The 23,272-nt window shown below is 45.3% G+C and overlaps 1 protein-coding gene across 1 annotated transcript in view; it reads right to left on the minus strand.

The window, feature by feature from the left end:
• Positions 1-23,272, minus strand: part of LOC115461991 (pro-interleukin-16-like) — a 121,274-nt gene that overhangs the window by 27,860 nt on the left and 70,142 nt on the right. The window contains exons 8-11 of the mRNA XM_030192043.1: positions 16,817-16,927; positions 10,270-10,384; positions 6,922-6,995; positions 4,224-4,440 (exon numbers count right to left, since the gene is read on the minus strand). Of these exons, the coding sequence (XP_030047903.1) occupies positions 4,224-4,440; positions 6,922-6,995; positions 10,270-10,384; positions 16,817-16,927 (517 nt within the window). The remainder of the gene's footprint in view (positions 1-4,223; positions 4,441-6,921; positions 6,996-10,269; positions 10,385-16,816; positions 16,928-23,272) is intronic.

Genomic DNA, 23,272 nt, shown 5'->3' on the forward strand with positions numbered 1-23,272 from the left:
GGAGCGGAGTGCACGGGAAGGGGTGTAGGGAAGGACGAGTGTGGAGAGATACTGGGGAGCAGCAGAGTGAATACATTTATAGGTTAGTAGAAGAAGTTTGAACAGGATGCGAAAACGGATAGGGAGCCAGTGAAGGGTCTTGAGGAGAGGGGTAGTATGAGTAAAGCGACCCTGGCGGAAGATGAGACGGGCAGCAGAGATTTGAACCGACTGGAGAGGGGAGAGGTGACTAAGTGGGAGGCCAGCAAGAAGCAGATTGCAGTAGTCTAAACGAGAGGTGACAAGGGTGTGGATGAGGGTTTTGGTAGAGTGCTCGGAAAGAAAGGGGCGGATTTTACGGATGTTGTAAAGAAAGAAACGACAGGTCTTGGCGGTCTGCTGGATATGAGCAGAGAAGGAGAGAGAAGAGTCAAAGATGACCCCAAGGTTTCGAGCTGAGGAGACAGGGAGAATGAGAGAGCCATCAACAGAAATAGAAAACGGGGGGAGCGGGGAGGTGGGTTTGGGGGGGGGGAAATGAGAAGCTCGGTTTTGGTCATATTTAATTTCAGGTGGCGTTGAGACATCCAGACAGCAATGTCAGACAAGCACGCTGAAACTTTGGTTTGGATGCAAGGTGAGATATCAGGGGTAGAAAGGTAGATTTGGGAGTCATCAGCATAGAGATGGTAGGAAAAGCCATGGGATGAGATTAATGAACCAAGGGAAGAAGTGTAGATAGAAAAGAGGAGGGGACCAAGAACAGAACCCTGAGGTACGCCGACAGGCAGAGGGATAGAAGTAGAAGAGGATCCACCAGAGTGAACACTAAAGGTGCGGAGGGAGAGGTAGGAAGAGAACCAGGAAAGGACAGAGCCCTGGAATCCAAGTGAGGACAGGGTATCGAGAAGTATGCTGTGATCGACAGTGTCAAAAGCAGCGGAAAGATCAAGAAGAATGAGGATGGAATATTGACCTCTGGATTTAGCCAGTAATAGGTCATTGGAGACTTTAGTAAGCGCAGTTTCGGTTGAGTGGAGAGGGCGAAAACCAGATTGTAATGGGTCAAGAATAGCATGTGAGGAGAGAAAATCAAGGCAGCGGCGGTGAACAGCACGCTCAAGTAATTTGGAGAGAAAAGGAAGGAGGGAGATGGGTCGGTAATTATCACACAATAGCAACATATAGGGGACAATTAAATAAAGAGGGCACTTAGGCACTATAGACATGCATAAGTTATAGAATATCAGTATTTGCCCACATAGGTGCACACGTAAGGTGGGGGGAAGAGGGGTTGGTGGTTGGGAGGCGAGGATAGTGGAGGGCAGACTTATACGGTCTGTGCCAGAGCCGGTGATGGGAGGCGGGACTGGTGGTTGGGAGGCGGGGAATCCTGCTGGGCAGACTTATACGGTCTGTGCCCTGAAAAAGACAGGTACAAATCAAGGTAAGGTATACACATATGAATTTATCTTGTTGGGCAGACTGGATGGACCATGCAGGTCTTTTTCTGCCGTCATCTACTATGTTACTATATATGTAAGCATCAAACACAATATTCTATAACTATTCACATATCCTTAATAGTGCATAAGTGGAAGGTGGGTGTTTACATGGGCAGGAAATAGATGGGGCACTCACAGTTATAGCATACAATAGGTTAAATGGCTAACTTCAACATGAGCATTTAGGTACCAAACCTATGGCCAGCGTAAGTGCTCGCACCTAAAACATTGGCACATATCTGACCTGTTATGTAGGTACTCTATAAAGGAAAGCAGGGGGTCTGCATTCCTTTATAGAGTAGACTCCTACTAGTGTCCTCTGGGTGATATAGTAAAACAGTTACCATCTCAATGGCTAGATTTAGGGTCCATGACTAGAAGGTTCCGGAAGAGTAAAGCATGGCATCTCAAAACCTGCTTATGGGAGCCCAGCAAGTTAGATTTTCAAGATACCTACTATGAACACGCATGATATACATCCATATATACTGGTCTCCAATGCATGCAAATTTAATTAATGCACATTCATTATAGGTATCCTGAAACAGTGACTGACTGAAGGTCCCAAGGACAGGTTTGAGAAGCCCTGCATTAGTCCAGTCATTGCAACAACACTCCTCAGCCAGGGCCCTGCACCATGGCTTCTTCTAGAACTTCTCAGTTGCGGGCCCTAAATCAGGCATCTGTGTGATTGCTGTGCCTCTGTGAATGCCTCTGTAGCATCCCTACCCTCTGGAGAGCAGAAGCGATGAGCCAAGAATCAAAACCAGGTCCCTCTGCATAGTCACTGGGCCAGCCTGCTCTGGTCATTCACTGTACTAATGGAAGAAATCATCTTGTATATCTTTTACAGAGAAATAGGGTAGCAATCAGTTGATTAACTCAGGCGTTATCAATCCCAGTTCTCACAACACACCTAGCCAGTCAGGTTTTCAGGATACCCCCAATGACTATGTATGAGATAGATGTGCATGCAATGGAGGTAGTATATGCTGATTTCCAGTGCAATTTTTCTAGCAAAAAAGGTGCCGGTACTCAAATGCCAGGCCACCCTTCAGGGGTGGGGTGATCACTGAGGGACTCACTCCACAATAGCCAGCCCCCCTGCAACCAGTCACACTATCTATGACAAGGCAGAATTGGTGTCTTGAGCCTGAGCTCTTTCATTAAAACTTGTGGTCCATGGGTCAATTTTAGAAGACACTGGAAAAGGTGCCGGTACTCAGTACCCCCTCAAAAAAAGCCCTGCCGATTTCTCTCATGCATATTCACTGTGGGTATCTGAAAACCTGACTGGCTGGGTGTATCCCAAGGCCTGTGTTGAGAACCCCTGGTCTAACTGTATATAGCAGCATAACTTACATGTGAATGCAACTTCACTTACATAACAACATCCATCAACAGAGGAAAAGAACTACTGCTACTACTACTCAACATTTCTAAAGCGCTACCAGACTTACGCAGCGCTGTACGGTCAAACATAAAGAGAGAGACATGAAGAGAGAAGATAGCAGGACAGAAGCACCATCAACATATAGGAATTAAAACTCATGAGAAGGGGCACCTTAACAGAGCAGAGGAGTAGCCTAATGGTTAGTGCAGCAGGCTTTGCTCCTGGCGAACTGGGTTCAATTCCCACTGCAGCTCCTTGTGATCTTGGGCAAGTCACCTAACCCTCCATTGCCTCAGGTACAAAAAAAACTTAGATTGTGAGCCCCCCCTAGGGACAGAGAAAACACCTGTGTATAATATGTACAGCACTGTTAGTAGCACTATAGAAATGATTAGTAGTAGTAGAATTTACAAAATCTCCATGACGTTCGTATATAGGAATGAGAAGACAAGTTCTTTTAAAGCAGAACTTCAACCTAAAAGGCTCAGAGATCACTGATTGGAATCCTTCCCTAAAATGTAGTGCTGTACACTCTAAAAAAAATATTCCAGTTCTAAGTAAAGCATTACAAGCAATGTTCCCGCTAAGCTGCATGGGATTCCTGCCAGCGAAGCTTCAATATCGCTTGTTTTTATTTACGTTTTTCACACATCTCTTAACAAAATTCCAGCTTCAATATCACTTGTTTTTTATTTACGTTTTTCACACATCTCTTAACAAAATTCCGATCAATAACATACCAAGGGACCATGAAGTATCCTAGAAGTCCTGCAGAACCTGCATCAGGAGCAGCACAACATCTTTCTGGTTGGAAAGACCAACACACCAATCTCTAGCCCTGCCCCAAAGCTCTGTAATTGATGATGCTGTTTGGGGCAAAATATTGGTGAGTCATGGCCCCTTTGGCCCACTTCTATGTGCTTATCCCTTGCTATTGAAAACGCACCACCCCCCACTGGCAGGAATGCAAATGGAAAACGCCTGTGCAGCCTGGAAGGACCCTTGACCACGTCCATAAACACATTGGTGCAAAAGACAACCAGAGTACCTCATCTCAAAAAGGTCAATAAATAACAATAAAACAAAAGAAAGAGTGATACCCTTTTGACTGAGCAAATACTTTTTTAACTAGCTTTAGGAGGCCAAACTTTCCTCTGTCAGGTCTCACAAAGTGACTTTTGCAGTGTGAAAACACTTTGAAGGACTTTTCACACTATTTGTCCTCATTGCACACCATTGAGGAAGCTGACCTTTGAGCTGGTTAGACTGAAATGTTACATTAAATCTCCCAGTTGAGATCATATCACTAAAAACTGTTCATCTGTGTCCTAGCACTGAGCTCTTACCCTTGTTCAAAGAAACTTCCATTAGGATCCTGTCATTGGGTTTAGCAGAGCTTAATAAAAATGCCGCATTCTCTGAGGTGAAAGAGCAGTTTTCCTTCATTGCACAAGTACTGGAGCTCAGGGAGCGGCTCAGCTGGGCAGGAAAATAGCCTAATGGAGAGTGGGGAGGACTGAGGCCTGTCCGGAGGGTCAGCATAAGAAGTCCTTTTTTTGCTTGCTAAAAGAAGAAAAGGAGAGTCAGTATGCAGCAGCATTGAAGAGTAGTTTTATGGTTAAAGATAGAGAGGTGTGGTAGCCGTGTTAGTCCACTCTTAAAGGTTATCAATAGAAATCAAACAAAATAAAACATGGAAAAGAAAATAAGATGATACCTTTTTTATTGGACATAACTTAATACATTTCTTGATTTTTGACATTACAGACATCACATGAAAATAGCCGGTGCCAGTCAGGCCCCCACCCCTGTGGGCCAACACTTCACTAGACCAGAACACTGCACCAGTGATTTCACAGTAAGAATACTGAAAGGTAATTTTAAAACAATACAGGAATGTAAAACCTTTGAAATAAGAATGATTGAATATTTTGACACCCAACAAACAGGACTTAATAAGGATCTGGGTTTTCTAACTCATAAAACATAAGCTGTATTTCTCGGTTTATTTCTGTTTATTACCCTCCTCTCACCTACCAACACCCATTCTGTTAGAATATCAATGAAATGCTTTGATGTCCCCATGCATACCCCCACCCTCCCACTCTGTCAGACTGTCAAAGTAATGCTTTGATGTTTCTCTTATATATACTATCTGCTACCTCATTTGCTTATTTCCGATCTGAGGAAGAAGGGCAACCTTCGAAAGCTAATCAAGAAATATATTAAGTTATGTCCAATAAAAAAGGTATCATCTTATTTTCTTTTCCATGTTTTATTTTGTTTGATTTCTATAGATTCTACATGGAATGTTGCTATTCCACTAGCAACATTCCATGTAGAAGTCGGCCCTTGTAGATCACCAACGTGGCCGCGCAGGCTTCTGCTTCTGTGAGTCTGACGTCCTGCACGTACGTGCAGGACGTCAGACTCACAGAAACAGAAGCCTGCGCAGCCTTCTACATGGAATGTTGGTAGTGGAATAGCAACATTCCATGCAGAATCTCCAATAGTAGCAACATTCCATGTAGAATCTCCAATGGTATCTATTTTACTGTCATAGTAATGCTTGAATGTTTTCACTTATATACACTGTCAGCTAGCACATTTGCTTATTTCCGATCTGACGAAGAAAGGCAACCTTCGAAAGCTAATCAAGAAATGTATTAAGTTATGTCCAATAAAAAAGGTATCATCTTATTTTCTTTTCCATGTTTTATTTTGTTTGATTTCTATTGATAATGGTTAAAGATAAAAGAGTTGAGGTTAGATCCCTGGGTGAGCTCGTAGCATTGAAAAGCAGCTGAATCAAGTGTGACAGGTCTGTAAGAACTCATAATCAAGTGCAGAAAGGGAGGAAAGGTGATCTTGCCAGCCTTAGGGCTAGATGCACTAAGCTTTCCGAGCCAGCAACGTGGGTTTTAAACTGGTTTTAGCCAGTTTAACGTGCAAGTAGTAAACCGGGGACATGCACAAAAGGGCATTTTCCTGTCACGGTAGCAGCTAACAAAAACGGAATGCAAATGATCCAAAGGCTATTATAATGAGCTACACTACCGTTGCAAGGCTATTATAATGAGATGCACTACCGTTTTCCAATTCCCTTACCGTGGAAAACCTAATGGGAGGCCTACACCTCTCGTTGGGGCAAAGGAAAGAATCGGAAGAAAAAAAATGTTGTCAGGGACGTCCTTTTTGGACATCCTTCACCTGTAACAACAAAAAAAACACTCCAAAAAGACGTTCTTTTTTGACGTCCTTCACTTATTATAATAATAAAAACCTCACTCCAAAAAGACGCCCTTTTTGGACATCCTTCACTGCGTGATCTCGTTTAGCTCAGCTGAGAGAGACCTGGAGGTCTCTCAGCCAATCACAGCATGTTTAGCTGAGCTAAACGCGCTGTGATTGGCTGAGAGAGACCTGGGGGCCGAAGATGGATGGGTGTCGAAGACGTGGACAATGGACGTCCTCAACTGCACTCTCCTGCTAGGATCAAGGAAGGGAGGAACTCGAGCCGCATCGGAGCCTTCCTGCAGCAGGCCATGGAGGGGGTGAGCGGCGCGGTGCCTTCCTTTCCAGGGCACCACATGGAGGCGCAGGGACAGCCACAGGCAAAGCGGAAAAGGCGGACATCATCAGGTACATCCTTTTTGGACGTATTTGGCATGCGCAGAGCAGCCAGCATAACGCTTGGTTGCTCTGCGCATGCTTGACCGGCCGACCAGCCGACTGGCTTCCGAGGGAATAGAGAATGCAAGTGAGCTACAACGAGCAGCTCATTTGCATTCCATTTCCTTGATGCATGACCGTTCCCTACCAATTCGCTATGGAATCGGTAAGGGAAGGGCTCTTCCGAGGACCTTAGTGCATCTGGCCCTTAGTGAGCAATACTGAGGGTTCATGGCAGAGAAAATCTCTCTCTCTCCTTCCCCAGGCCTCTGGATACATGAGCTGCCGGGACAGGCCAGCTGGGGCATGTGGTTTAAAAGATTGGGAAACTGAGGGAGATAAAGTCATTATATAAGAAGAACCAACAATGACCTTAAACTTTTGTAAAGCTTCATAATGCGTTAACCCATACATAGACTCCCCATTCAGTTCCAGAATCTCGTCACCTGCAAAGAATCAACAGAACATGTAAAAATCAGTATAAAACACCGCATTGTCTATCACAGCATTCTGTTGTGAATTAATAAATGTTAGACACAGATTTTTTTTTTTATCTTCCAGGTTTTGTAACAGAAAACCCATTGTTAAACCCAGTGGACCTGCAGGAGATCAGCTGGCACCATTTTGATTGGCAGAAAGGGGGAGATAACATTCCTCCCCCCCCCCCCCCCCTTATGGATGCTGTTAGATGGTGTTGGGTGTGATGTTAATGCCAATGCATTATTGGTTAAAAATTTCTTCCAGATTAGTCAGTGGCATTTCTCTTCTCTCTCCAATATATATTCATAACACAACACTTATGTAATAAATGTGGATCTTCAGATTTAAACTGGCAGCATACACCTTCTAGGAGACTTGTTCCAGCATTTTTGGTGTTTATTAATCACATCCTCATTGATCCAACATTTAACATTTTTCTTCAAATCTTCACGATCTGTTTTTTCAAAAACTCCATCAAATGGCAGCCATTTTTTTCGATATGTGTTTACAAGTTTTCAAATGCGAACCTCTTCCCTGACGAAGATATTCGAAACCTGGCCATGTTGGCGGGGGTTTGACTCAGGAGAAAAATCGCTGCTGAATGTTATTTAAAAGCTAAGTGTCATGATTATTACATATTTGTATAAAATCTAAAATAAGAAAGTAAAAAAAAAAGTCTTTTAGGGGAATAAGATGGAGTTTTTGAAAAAACAGATCGTGAAGATTTGAAGAAAAATTTTAAATGTTGGATCAATGAGGATGTGATTAATGAACACCAAAAATGCTGGAACAAGTCTCCTAGAAGGTGTATGCTGCCAGTTTAAATCTGAAGATCCACATTTATCGCATAGTGTTGTGTTATGAATATACATTGGAGAGAGAAGAGAAATGCCACTGACTAATCTGGAAGAAATTTTTAACTATAGTGTTTGAGATATTTACAGAAGGGTTGATGTATAATCTCCACACGTTTGAATAGAGGTCTCTTTAATTTGAATGCATTATTGTTGGCAGCAATGCATCAGCATGATCTCCTGCAGAATATCAGATTAATACGTTTTAGTACATCAAACTTTTAATGCCATATATTCTGGGAGATAACACCCATGTAAAATCATCCATTAGCATGCATTAACAGATGATTATACTGCTACTTAATATACTAACCCTTAAATATTTAATGAAAACTGACATGGTGCAAAAAAGGAATACTTGCAACTAGAAGAATGCAGTAGGGGGTAATTCCACGACACTGCACTTATTCTATAGAGTTCCTTTATAGAGTTTCTACGTTCCTTTATAGAATACTAGTAAAAAAGGCCCGTTTCTGACAGAAATGAAACGGGCGCTAGCAAGGTTTTCCTCGGAGTGTGTATGTTTGAGAGAGAGTGTGTGTGAGAGATGGAGTGTGTGTGTCAGAGAGAGAATGAGAGAGAGACAGAGTGTGTGTGTGTTTTTGTGAGAGAGTGTCTGTGTGTGTAAGACTGTGTGTGTGTGACAGAGAGATAGAGTGTGATAGACAGAGTATATCAGAGAGAGTGTATGTGAGAGACAGTGAGTGACTGTGTTCCCCCCCTCTCACAGGGCCCCCCTCCCTCCCCATCCCCACCTCTCTTATCTCAGGACCCCCTCCCCAGCTCCCTCTCCCCTGACCCCCTCCAGCCATCCATGTCCAGCGAACCTCCCCTCCTCCCGCCCCCCCTACAGCCACCCATGTCCAGCAACCCTCCTCTCCCCTGTCCCCCCTGCAGTCACCCATGTCCAGCGACCCTCCTCCTCCCCCGCCCCCCTCCAGCCACCCATGTCCAGCGGACCTCCCCTCCCCCTGCCCCCCCTCCAGCCACCCATGTCCAGCAACCCTCCCCTCCCCTTCCCCACCCTCCCCGGCGCATCAAACCCCCTCACCACCCGCAGCTGGCACTGTCCGGCCACTGCTGCTTCTCCTGTTGAGCAGCAGCAGCAGCTACGAAAAGAAAAAATGCAATAAATGTTTTCAAACCTGAAACGTGGCACCGTAGACAGCCATCAGGCATTGGCTGTCGGCTCTGTAGCCGCTCCTCCTCTCGCCTCTTACGTCGCTGCGCTCCTCCGACAGGCCCGTGCCAAGGGTCTATGCCGCCTCCCCGCAGACGAAATGTTGGCGCCCCCCCCCCCACAGAAGAACAGTTGGCGCGCGCGCGCCCCTCTCCCCCCGTGAAGATGATCGCTGCGCGCCCTGGGGGCCTTTAAATCTTTTACTTGCAGTCGCAGCAGCGTCTGTGAAAATGGAGCGCTGCTGACGCTGCTGACATCTCCCTTCCCTTGCACTCTTTGGTTCCCTCAGTGTCCCGCCTTCTTCTGACGTCAGAAGAAGGCGGGACACTGAGGGAACCAACGAGTGCAAGGGAAGGGAGACGTCGGCAGCACTCCGTTTTCACAGACGCTGCTGCGACTGCAAGTAAAAGATTTAAAGGCCTCGGCGTCGCGGGGCAAGGGTAAGCACTGCGGCGGCGCCCTCCAGAGGTGGGCGCCCTCCTGCGGTGCTTACCCCGCTTACCGCATCGGCATGGGCCTGTCCTCCGAGGTCTTACTCCAGGGGCAGTGACGTGGAGGCGAGAGGAGGAGCGGCTGCAGAGCCGACAGCCAATGCAGGACATCAGACTCACAGAAACAGAACGAAGCCTTGCGCCGGAAGAAGAGGACCTCGGCTGGCTAGGGTTGGGGTCCCCAGCCAGCAAAGGTAGCCGACGGCGGGGGAGGGTTGGCGGTAGGAGGGGGGTCAAGAGGGTCGTCGGCAGGGGGGTCCAGGGACAAATCTATGGGGGCCCAGACCCCCGTGGCCCCACATAGCTACGCCACTGCATGGTGCCCAAATTTACACACCAAAATTGGCACTCAATGCTATTCTATAATGGACGCTCATCTTTGAGTGTCCATTATAGAACAGCATTGAATGCCGATTTATTTTGAATTACTGAATCTTGCCCTAATTATATAGCATCATCTGGGTGCTACGATTCTGTTATAAAATACCAGAATAAGTCAGTATAAGAGCTGGTAAAGGGGCTGAATATAAGTATGTGAGTCTTCTGAAAGCATGATGCACGCTGTAGACATCCAGGTTACCAGTGAAGAGAAGTTAAAAAGCTCAGCACTTTTGGATATTAATCTGAGATAGCAAAAAGTAGAAGAGTAGAGTCTATAATGAATTCAGAAATATTCTGTAACCCTGTCTACAAACAGCTGTAAGCAAGTCCTCACCTTCCTGCAGTCGCCCATCAGCAGCTGCCGCTCCTCCTGGGAAAATGGTTTTGACATAGATTCCTATAGGTCCATAAATGCTGTCCTTCCCTCCAACAATGCTGAATCCCAGTCCCTAATTTATGGAGAAGAAAGAAAATAGATATATTTTAATGTATTTATGTAGCTGGGTGGAGCTGAATATTGAACAATAACATCAATTGTTTTATTTATAACTAGTAAAAGAGGCCCATTTCAGAGCAAATGAAACGGGCGCTAGCAAGGTTTTCGTCGCCAACACCCCCCCCTCCCTCCCTGGCCAACCCCTTCGTTGTTCTGCCATTGCTCCGCCCCCAACGTCATGACGTTTGACGCGAGGGCGGGGCCGGAGCGATTTCCCACTCACCTCCCGCCTCCCTGCCTCCCTCCCTGCCAACCCGTTCGTTGTTCTGCCATTGCTCCGCCCTCGAGGGCGGAGCCCAGAGCGGTTTTGGTGGCTTCACCACCACGAACCTTCGAACCTTTTTGAAGGAAGTCAGGGCTTGGCTTCACTGACGTCAGTGTCCTCAGAACGTTGAGGGTGAATTTTATTATAGTAGATTTTATTTATGTGCTACCCATTCATAGACAGCTGTAGGTGGGTAATCTTCCCCTCATCATACATAGAGAGCATTTTCAAAAGAACATCCAAGACACAATTGGGACATCCTGCTCATAACGTCCAAAAAAAAGTCTATCTCACAGACATTTTTGAACAGGAAAAATATCAGGGTTTGAAAATCCATGAGAAAGTCCAAATGAACAGCCATTTTCCAAAATAAAATGTCCAAATTATAAACATCAACACCAGGGACAAGACATAATAGCAATAATTCTGAAATTCTTCTCCGTTAATATGATTGCCATAATATTCCTATGCACCTTATCTGTTATATATACTCTGATTCTCTATTCCATCAATGTGATTGTAGTTGTATTATATTGTAAGCCACACTGAGCCTGCAAATAGGTGGGAAAATGTGGGATATAAATGCAGCAAAATAAAATAAAATAAATAAATAAATTGTATGAAAATGGCCACACAGACGTCTCTGCAGAGCAGAGAGGCGGCCTAGTGGTCAGTGCAGTGGACTTTAATCCAGGGCGCCCAGGTTCATATTAACTCTGTTATTTTAAATGGTGAGCCCTCCAGAGACAGGGAAATACCTACTGTACATGACTGTGCACCACCTCAATAGCCCTCAGGCTTTCAGGTGTCTTTAATATTTAGCTACAGTAGGTATATTTCTGGTTCCGGAGGGCTCACAATTTAAAGGTAAAAAAATAAAAAGAGAGTTGAAATGGGATTTGAACCTGGGTCCCCTGATTTACATTCCACTGCACTGACCAGGCTACCCTTGAGACCTGCTTGCTGCTGTGTTCAGATTGCCCATAACACCACATGTTGTCAGGGAGCCGTTTCCCTTTCCAGGGGTGAGGGAGGGGGACAGTAATTACTGGGGGATTCATGGTGGATCATACCTTAATCCCTCCAATGGTCAACTGCTCAATCAGAACTCTTTTTTTTACCCTGGACGTGACTGAAACAGGTCTAGATAAAAACATCCTTGTTGGACATTTCTTACTACTACTACTACTATAGCGCTACAAGGCGTACGCAGCGCTGCACAAACATAGAAGAAAGACAGTCCCTGCTCAAAGAGCTTACAATCTAATAGACAAAAATAAAGTAAGCAAATCAAATTAATTAATGTGTACAGGAAGGAGGAGCGGAGGGTAGGTGGAGGCGAGTGGTTACAAGTGGTTATGAGTCAAAAGCAATGTGAAAGAGGTGGGCTTTCAGTCTAGATTTAAAGGTGGCCAAGGATGAGGCAAGACATTTCTTCCCATTTGATTATCACCGTTGGACGTCCTAATTTTAGGCCCTCCTCACAACACATCTCTTTGCTATTTGGACGCCCTGCAGTGCAGGACGTCCAAATTCAGCCATTCCAAAATCACAATTTGGATGTTTTGGGCAGATGGATGGGTTTTGAGGGCATTTTGAGATGTCCATCTGCTCTGAAAATGAGCACCATAATTATACAATTGCCCAAGGCTTAGCACTATCATTGTCCAAAAATGGACCAGCTCAGGGCCGCCGAGAGGGGGAGCGGGGGGGGGGGGCAAAATTACCCTGGTCCCGGCCTCCAAAGGGGGCCTGGCATTGGGGGTCTCTCTCTCTTTCTTTCTTTCTTTCTCTCTCTCCTTCTCCTCATGGGACCCGGGTGATTGCGTCCCAACAGGAGCATAAGAGAGAAAACTCCAGTGCCGGGCCAACCCTTGGAAGCTGGGGAGGAGCAGACACTGTGCTTTGGCCTGGAGCCTCTGGTTTGGCTGGTGGGGGTCACCAGGCCTCACCAGCAGAAGAAGTCTTCCTCCAGTGATGTTCTTCACTCTGCCACATTGCCTGCCAAGCAAGCTGCTTTCCCCCTCAGGTGGCGCATGCTCGGTTTTGAAACCAAGCGTGTGCGATGTGAGAGAAAAAGAAGCTGCACAGAGGCAGGACAGGCAATGTGGTGGAGTGAAAACCAATGTTGGAGGAAGACTCCTTCTGCTAGCGGATCCTGGGGATCCCCGCCAGCCAAGGTATTTGGAGTTGCTGCGGGGGGGGGGAGGGGCGGTAGTGGCGATCCTGGGTGGGCGACAGCAGTGGCAATCCTGGGAGGGCAGCAGTGATCCTGGAGGGGATGGTGGGCCCAGCTCAGTCTCTCTGCAGCCCTGGACCAGCTGCACAGTGAGAACCTTCGCTTTATGCTTTGTCATACTGGGGGCTACTTTATCAAGCTTTTTCCACATATATAGCCCCTCATTGTATAACTTGGTACCTAAATTTAAGGACCATTTACACACTTAAATTTATAGAACACTAGCACTTACGCTAGTGTGTACTTTCCCATGTAAGTGCTAGGTGAGTGCTCAGCACTATTTTATAAATGACACACAACTCACTTAAGGGTCCTTTTACTAAGGTGTGCTAATAGATTTAGCACTAATGATTAAGGCATGCTAAATGCCCCACAGCCCATTGCATACCAATGGGCTTCATGTCTCAATGCACACTGATTCATTAGCGCATGCTAAATCCATTAGCACACCTTAGTTAAAGGATCCCTTAATGCATAGATGCAAGGGAGGGGGCATTCACGGAAGAGGAGCATGGGTGGGACATGGGTAAGACCATTAAGGTGTTTAAATTACAGAATACTTAAGTTATACACTAAAGTGCCACCTCTAGGTGTGCTCATTTACGCCTGCTATTGACATGCTGTAAGTGGAGGAGTGGCCTAGTGGGTTAGAGCACTGGTCTTGAAATCCTGAGGTGGTCAGTTCAAATCCCACTGCTGCTCCTTGTGATCTTGGGCAAGTCACTTAACCCTCCATTGCTTCAGGTACAAACTTAGATTATGAGCCCTTCTGGGACAGAGAAATATCCAGTGTAGCCGAATGTAACTCACCTTGAGCTACTACTGAAAGAGGTGTGATCTAAATCGCTAAAATTCTATAATGGAATCCTGGCACCCAGATACTGTTGTAGAATTAGCACACACCTAAATTGGGTCACCTAGTTATAGAGTTGCCCATAAAATGACAATTTTAACACAAAAGGTAAGCACAGTGGAAAACAGCATCTACTATTACATGATCTGTATATAGGCATTCCTGTGGGCATTGTTTCAGAGGAGCAGGGGCAGAACTCTTTATTTGCATATATATTTTTATCAAGTATGAGCATATACACAGATCTGGGGCAATTCTATAACTAGGCACTCCCTTTTAAGTGCTCTGATATTGCAACATGAAAGCCTATTCTGACATGTTTGTGAGCCCTTGTGCCCAGACGGAGCACAGTGATGAAGTATTAGCCTGTGCCCTGTCGGGCAGCCAAGCAAACCCCGAGGCTTCACCTGGGAGGACCACCGTTCCCTGAGGGTTGAGCCCCCAGGTGCAGGCGGCCCGCAGGACTTCCAGATACTGCCGGGGTCAGACGGCCGCAGACAGCAGGCAAGACTGGGCTCAGACAACAGCGAAAGTTAGGTCCAGTAACCAGCAAAGGAGAATCAGGCTCGAGTAGCAGTCAGGTCCAGCAGCAAGCGGTGGATGATCAGGACCACGCAGAGGTCAGGTCAGGCAGCAAGCAGAGAGCAGTCGGGTTCCAAGCAGAGGTCAGGCAGCAAGCAAGAAGTAGTAGGGTTCCAGGCAGAGGTCAGGTCAGGCAGCAAGCAGAGAGTAGTCAGGTTCCAAGCAGAGGTCAGGTCAGGCAGCAAGCAGGGAGTAGTCGGGTTCCAAGCAGAGGTCAGGTCAGGCAGCAAGCAGAGGGTAGTCGGGTTCCAGGCAGAGGTCAAGTCAAGTCAAGCAGTAAGCAGTAGACAATGTCTCCCAGAAGCACAGGTAACTCTACCAATGTAGAAGCTGAAGCAAGGTTTGTGGGGAAATGCTGCTGTTTAAATATCCCCTACAATTAAGGAGGTAAGTAACAGCTGACAGGAGGCAGGGAGGACCGGAGACCGGATGACAGGTATCAGCAGGCTAGGAGACCTAAATTGGTCAGCCCAAAGAAGGAGGCAGCGACAAGCCACGGGCGACCAATCCAGGTGCTGGAGGTGTGGCCCAGGTCCCCGGGCTCCGCGCCTAGAAGAGAAACCCTCCCCCTGGGGACGCTGGCGCTGCCAACATGGCCGGCGTTCCCCCACAGCAGCAGGGCAAACACGGGCGTCGGCACCACCACACCGCCCAGAAAGGCAAGCCAGGAGCGAAAGGGGGAATCGGAGCATCGGCCCAGCCAGCCTGGCCGAAGTGGCCGATGCTCCCCCCTACTGGGGTGGAGCCAGAGAATGGATCGGGAGCGAGGAGCGTGCCACCGGTGAGGGACGCGACATATTTCACAACAGCATCTGGTCACTGAAATTCAGTTACAGAATGCTAGCATAACCCAGTATCTTAATGTGTAACATTTACATGCCCACATTTTCACCCACCACAGACCTGGAGACGTGCAGATGCAAAAATGCAGGAGATGGCTATGTAACTAACGTACAGTATTCTGTAAATTTTGCATGTAAATGAGAGCCCTACCCATGTTCTTCATATGTGTACCCCCCCTTGCATTTACAGGCTATGCCACTTCTGTATGCCCTTAGAGAAGAAGTGTCTAAGCATGGTGAGTATGCACTTACTCATGAAAGTACTAGAGTTCTGTAAATTTGTGCACATAGGCATCCAATTATGGAATTAGGGGATATGGGGGAATTGTGTATGTGGGCATCTCCTTTTAGGTGCTCCAACGCCATGCAGTGAGATCCTATTCTATAAAGACATCTGGGTGACTGGATTCCAATATAGAATATTATAGTAACCTGGCACTGGTGTACCTTCATGTATGCCACCACAGTTATACCAGCCATAGACCTGGCATAACTGGGCTTGTGTAAACATGGCAGATGTACATGTAACTGACAATATTCTGTAAATTATGCATATATGTGGTAGCCATACCCATGCTTCTTCCATGCTCCACCCATGTGAATGTCCCCTTGCATTTACATACTCTGCCACTTAAATGCACCCTTACGGAATAGCACTTAGTCGTCCTGCCACCACTCACACTCATAAGTGTACACTTACCTGTGAAAGTAGCAAAATCCTGTAGAATTATGCACTCAAGTGGCGTATAAATGCAACCTCCTAGTTATAGAATTGCCATTATAGGGGTAATTCTATAAATGGCCACCAAAAATGGGCACTGGGAAAAATGCATACCAATATTATTCTATAAAGAACTCTCCAGGCTGAAGCCTTTTATAGAATAGCGCTTAGCTCTGATTCCCATACCCAAATTTGGGCATGAGGACTTACACCTGCTAAAACCTGGTGTAAATCCTGGTGCATAAGTTGGACACACAACCCCGGTATTCTATTATATTGCACTTAATTTCTGGGAATGACCCTGACCTGCCCATGGACCCTTCCATGGCCACATCCCCTTTTGAGTTGCACCCAAGACACTTGGGTGCACAGTGTTATAGAGTGGCTTGTAGGCAGATGAGTGCATAAATCTAAATTAGTGCCAATTAATTCTAATTGTTGTCAGCATCCAATTGACTAATTCATTTCTGCATGCATCTGAGCTCTGCACCCAAATTTGGGCATCCAAGTTTGGGCAACCTGTAGAGAAGCAGGGGCACATCCATGTTTACACCTGCATCAAACCAGGTGTAAATTTGTGCGAGGTCATTTGTGCAGTACTGGGGGTCATTGTACTAGTCTATTTTATAAAGGCACAAAGGTTTATTAAATAGGTGCCTTTTTGGACTTTTCACATAGGTATCTTGTTATAAAATTACTCCCAAGTAAGTGTTATACTGGGCCTCGCAGCGTTTATAAGACAACATTCAGATTGTTAATAACAGGATCTTGCGGTGCAGGCATTCATTAGAAATCTCAGCGTTTTTGCAAGTTACAACTCAAGCACCGCCTATGTAATTCTGTAAATCTTTATAACCCTATAAGCAAGGAATTCAGTCCTTACCTTGCCTTGGCCTTTCATTAAAACCACGTTGGAAATAACTGAGGCTTGTGAACCACTGGATACAGTCATTAGCTGAGCTGTGCTGAGCGATCGAGTGGGACTGCAAACAGCCTGCATCCAAGAAAGCCAGAATCAGAGCAAACACTGGCAACTCTGTCATATAATACATGAACTTTTTTGCCTGGTAACTTCTAACATCAAGTTTTCAATCATTCCAAGTATAAGAATGGTGTTTTATGTCTTCTATGGGGAAAATTCTGTAAGTGGGTGCATCCTTTAGGCATCCTGATGCTATGTAGTGCGAGTCTATTCTATAATGACATCAGTGCATCTAAAATGTAAGCACCTGCAGTTATACCAGCTATAGACCTGGTATAACTGTAGGCACTATACTGTATTTTGTAAGCTGCAAATGTAAGTGGTAGTACCACCTATGCCCCTCCTGTGCTCCACCCATGTGAAAATGCGCTACACTACATATGAGCGCTCTTACAGAATAGTGCTTAGGGGGGAGTTATCATCATGGCCTATTGTTAAGACATATTATTTCACTGTTAACCCCAGTCATGAGTAACTAAGTCTCAGTGATGTCACAATGGCTTGTTTGCCCTATACTTGACTTTTATTTCTAGAGACATTTCTTTTCTTTAATTAAATGAGGGAGTTGTCATTGTGGCCTACCATTAAGATGTGTTATTATACTGTTAACCCCAGTGATTAGTAACGAGGTCTCAATGCATAAAATGGGGCCTGTGCTAAAATAGCACGAGTTGGTGATAAAGTAGCACAGTAGCCCACATTGATAACTTCCCCCTCTTAGCGTGAAGAGTTTCAGTCTCTGGTAACAAGAACTGATATTGTGATGTCATAATGCCTCATTCCACCAATTCCCAATGGCTTGATTGTCCTATACTTGGCTCACTTTATTACATAGCAGTGATTTTGATTTCTAGAAACATTTCTTTTTTTTTCATTAAGTGGGGAATTTTGTAGCATGGGTTATCAATACTGTTAACCCCAGATATTAGTAATTAGGGATCATTGCATAAAATGGACTTGTCCTAAAATAGCACTAGCTAGTTGTAAAATAGCATTTCTTAATGGTAGCCTATATTGATAACTCCCCCCCCCACACACACACACCGTAGTGTGAAAAGTTTAAATATCTGGTAACCAGATGATATTGTGATGTCATAATGCCTCATTCCACCAATGCCTTAAGAGCCAACCTCATCAATGGTGTCACAATGGCTTGATTGCCCTATACTTGGCTCACTATCTACATATATAATTCTCACCTCCAACGTTCTGTCCTGCCTGGGACTGTGGCTCCTGTGGTCTGCTAGGCATCATCATGATGTGTGCCCCTCACGCCTCTCCCACTGAGTTCCAGACTCCGCCCTCCCTCCGATTTCAACACCCCCCCTCCGTGTTACGGACCCCTGGACCCCCCTGCCGCGACCCCCTCTATCCTCCCTTCCAGATGAAAAGACTCCCCCGCCGCCGTCGCGTAACTGTGCTGACGGGGGACCCCAACCCCCAACAGCCGAAGTTCTTTTCTCGGCTGCGCCGGGGCGTTGCTTCATGAATGATCAGCTGTTCAAGTTTCTGTGTGTGCGTCTGACATCAGACACACGCACAGAAACTTCAACAGATAATCATTCAGCAAGCAACACGCCAGCACAGACGAAAACAGAACTTCGACTGTCGGGGTCCCCCGTCAGCACAGGTACGTGACGGCAGCGGGGGAGTGTTTTCGTCAGGAAGGGGGGGTCGAGGGGGTCGCAGCAGGGGGGGTCCAGGGGTCCGTAACACGGAGGGGGGTGTTGAAATCGGACGGAGGGGGGAGTCTGGAACTCGGTGGGAGGAGCGTGAGGGGGCCTTGAAATGGGTGGGTGGGAGGCTGGGAGGACTGTGTGGGTGGGTGGGTGGGAGGGAGGGGGGCCTTCAACTGGGAGGGAGGGAGGGAGGCAGGCCTTCAACTGGGAGGGAGGGAGGGAGAAAGGCAGGGAGGGAGGGTGGCCTTGAACTGGGAGGGAGGGTGGGAGGGGGGTCTGGAACTCGGAGGGGACAGAGTGATCAGCGAGGGAGGGTGGGGGATTGTCTTGCCAGCGCCCGTTTCATTTCATAACGAAACGGGCCTTTTTTACTAGTTATTACATATAACAGTGATTTTGATTTCTAGAGACATTTCTTTTTTCTTTAATTAAGGGGGGAAGTTATCAATGTAGCCTACTGTTAAGATGGGTTATTTTACTGTTAACCCCAGTTATTAGTAACTAGGTCTCATTGTATAAAACGAGACCTGTGCTAAAATAACATGAGTTAGAGGTAAAATAACATGTCTTTTTAACAGTAGCCCATGTTGATAACTACACACCTTAGAGTGCAAAATTTCAGACTCTGGTAACCAGAGCTGATATTGTGATGTCATAATGCCTCATTCCACCAATGCATAAGAGCCAACCCCATCAGTGATGTCGCAATGGCTTGATTGCCCTATATTTGGCTCACAGGGACTACTTGGCCAGAATTTGCACTACTGCTTGCCCCATATATCATGAATATCAGAGGCGAGATAGTGCTAGGTAGATGGCTGCCTAATAAAGAATAATTTTGACTACATTCTCCATTGGAAGTCATTGTGTTTATCCTCTACTTCTTCGATTTCTTCAGACTTTCCATAAAGGGTACTTTCCTGTTTTTTTTTTGGACGTTTGTGTGCTAATGTTGCCATTAGTACATAGTCATTTAAAAAAATGACTGCAGCAGCACTTACTAGCCAGTTAGCCCACAGTAATGTAGATACGCTAACTGGTTAGTGCAGGAATGCCCACTCTCTGCCCCTGACATGCCCCATCAAAAATGCAAAAGATATTTATCATGTGATTAGCAAGCACACATGGCAAAACTATGTATCCTGCATTTAGGCCATTTTTGCTGCATTAGTGTGTGTTAGTGCCTAACGCAGCTTAGTAAGATATTTCAAATACATTTACATACATCTTTGGGGGTGTCCTGAAAGCCAGACCTATTTGAGATCCCAAGATCTGCATAGTAAGAGAGTGTAATTCCTTTATGAAGCAGAATTGAGGTTAAAGGTCAATTGTTTTCTCTTTAAGTAATATCATACAACTAAACACACACCTTAAGAAGACCCAAGAAATTTTCAACAACTTCATTTAAAATCTAGAGCCAAGGAGCAGTGACCATGGGCACCTTGGCATTGGATTCCTTCACGCTTCCTTGAAAGCCATAATAACCCTTTTCAGCACTGATTCCACATCAGCAGACATGGTTTGTTTTACTCAGCAGCTAAGAATGATTTAGTGATGCGGAATCCTGAAGCCTCATTAAGTCTCACTGAACTGTTACTGCAAAATCTCTTTTCAGCTATGCGATATGTTATGACCCATCGCTACAGCAATGCGAACGTACTGAAATAGGCAAGGTAGAAACTGTATATCATATTTATTACAGACTTCCAATTTGGTATAAATCTGTGTATGTAAAGGACAGAAACTAATGAATAAAAATGTAGCAGGGTAGAAGCCCTGTCTCTGATAGAGCTGCAGCATTTGCTAGCAAAAATAATAATTAAAAAAAGGCACACAATTTGAGATGCAATAGGTCTATATATCACTGCTTGCAAACATCTACAAAATCTGTTTGGCAAAAGTGACAGTACATGAAGGAGGTGTTTATGTAATCAGCAGCTGAATGAGCAGACGAGATGTTTGTGCTGTTCTATACAATAAATTTCTCTTTCCATCAGAGGAAAACTTATGAGGAGGATGGCTCTTGGTGCAAGGGTGAGAGTATTACAAAACGAAGTGGCTTTGTTCTAAGACTTGGACAATGCAATAGACATGACAGCAACTACTACTACTACTACAAATCATTTCTATAGCGCTACCAGTCGTACGCAGCGCTTCACAATTGAGCATGAAGAAAAGACAGTCCCTGCTCAAAAGAGCTTACAATCTAAATCAGGACAGTCAGACAGGACAAATAAGGGATAAGGGTAGGACAGACAGATAGGACACATAGGGAAAAGGGACTATTGAAGAGAGGAAGACAAGACAAAGGTTACGAGCAGGTGACAAGTTAGGAATTAAAAGCAGCATCAAACAGGTAGGCCTTTAGCCCGGATTTGAAGGTGGGCAGGGATGGAGCTTGACGTAATGGCTCAGGAAGTCTATTCCAGGCATAAGGTGTGGCGAGATAAAAGGAACGGAGTCTGGAGTTAGCGATTAGGAGAGATTTGCCTAGTGAACGGAGTTCTTGGGAAGGAGTGTAGGGAGAGATGAGGATGGAGAGGTAGTGAGGGGCAGCAGAGTGAATGCACTTATAGGTTAATAAGAGGAGCTTGAACTGTATACGGAAACGGATAGGGAGCCAGCGAAGTGACTTCAGAAACTATGTGTCACACTGCCCATCTAGCCTGCTCATTAGATGTGCAATGCCCGATTTTAAGCTGCAACCTAACATCTTCTCAAGCCTCATCATCTCACGCCTTCTTGAATTCTATCATGGTCATCACCTCCACTGTAATTGTACCTCACAGAGCCATTCATTTATAAATCATGGAGGACAGTAGAAAACACATATGTTCTTGGTTGACACAGAAGTTCATAGAGTATGTTTTTATCTTAACTTTCACTGAATAGTTCTTCTTTTGCAGTTTGGGTGCAATTTATTCATTTACTACATTTGATTACATTCTTCACCATCAAAGCGAGAATCACCTTCAAATTATGTACCTTTATCTTTCAAATCCTAAATGGCAAAGCTCCAGACTATATGGTACCATTAATAAACTTACCTCAAAGAAGGGGTCTTTTACTAAGGTACGCTGGTGTTTTTAGCGCACGCTAAATGCTAAAGATGCTCATGTATTCCTATGGGCGCCTTTAGCTTTTAGCACTCGTCTATTTTTAACGCACGCTAAAAACACCAGCACACCTAAGAAAAAGACCCCCAGAAATATTAAATATGAGGCAAGAAATTATCTCAGACTACACCTCCCAAATTGCAAAAAAAAAGTGATATACAAAACTGTCCACTCTGCAGACTTCACTTACCTAGGAACCAAATGGTGGAACACCTTACCACCCAAAATAAGAAATATACAGGAATATACTAGATTCCGCAAATTGTTCCTATTCAAACAAACCCTCACATAGAACAACCATATCTCAAACAACTAACTATTACCTGAATTGGTTATTACTCTATTTACCATGAACTTTCTCTTTGCTTCACGTACAATTTCTCATTCATAATAGATTTTCTAAATGTTAAACATCCATAGTTATCCCAGTATGTTTATGATACTGTATTGTAAAATTGGATTCTTACAACAAATTACTTTCTTATGCATTATTCTTTGTTATGTATCCTATACTGTTTATTGTAAACCACATTGAACTCAAACTTGTTTGGAATAATGTGGGATATAAATGTCACAAATAAATAAATAAATAAAATAATGCTCAAAGCGAGTTAAAATCGAATCGCATACCAGCATCATAAGAGAGATTTGCATGCAGTACAATATCTCTCATGTATATTTATTGTGGCTATCACAAAACCTGACTGGCTGGGGTGCCTCAAGGACCAAGTTTGGGAACCACTGCATTATAGAATACTAAGTTGGCATAGGCGTGCCCATGTTTAAGCATGCCCTCTTACGTTTCAATTTCCTTCACTGCATCCAAGGACCCAACAGACCTACATCTCCTCCTTCCCCGACATATAGAAATAGAGCTTAACTCCTTCACTCCAGCCCTTCCCCAAAAAATCTAATTGACATCACTCACATTTAACTACAATCGATCACACTCATACATTCCTCAGAGTTAACCCCAGAGGAACCCCCAAAAGGTCACCAAACTGGCACACAAAGAGGGGCATAATCGAACGAAAACGTCTATCTCCATGGGCGTTTATCTCCGAGAATGGGTCCGTGAAGGGGCGGACCGAACCGTATTTTCGCAAAAAATAGACGTCCATGTTTTATTCGACAATTTGTGAGCTGGGCGTTTTTGTTTTTCAGCAATAATGGAAAATGAAAGCGCCCAGCTCAAAAACGAATAAATCCAAGGCATTTGTTCATGGGAGGGGCCAGGATTCGTAGTGCACTGGTCCCCCTCACATGCCAGGACACCAACCGGGCACCCTAGGGGGCACTTTTACCAAAAAAAAAAAAAAGGTGAAAGAGCTCCCAGGTGCATAGCACCCTTCCCTTGTGTGTTGAGCCCCCCAAATCCCCCTCAAAACCCACTGCCCACAAGTCTACACCATTACTATAGCCCTAAGGGGTGAAGGGGGGCACCTACATGTGGGTACAGTGGGTTTGGGGGGGTTGGACGACTAATAAGCATTGAGCAGCACAATTGTAACAGGTATGGGGGGGATGGGCCTGGGTCCACCTGCCTGAAGTCCACTGCACCC

Source organism: Microcaecilia unicolor, chromosome 1 (assembly GCF_901765095.1).
Source record: "Microcaecilia unicolor chromosome 1, aMicUni1.1, whole genome shotgun sequence".
Taxonomy (NCBI): Eukaryota; Metazoa; Chordata; class Amphibia; order Gymnophiona; family Siphonopidae; genus Microcaecilia; species Microcaecilia unicolor.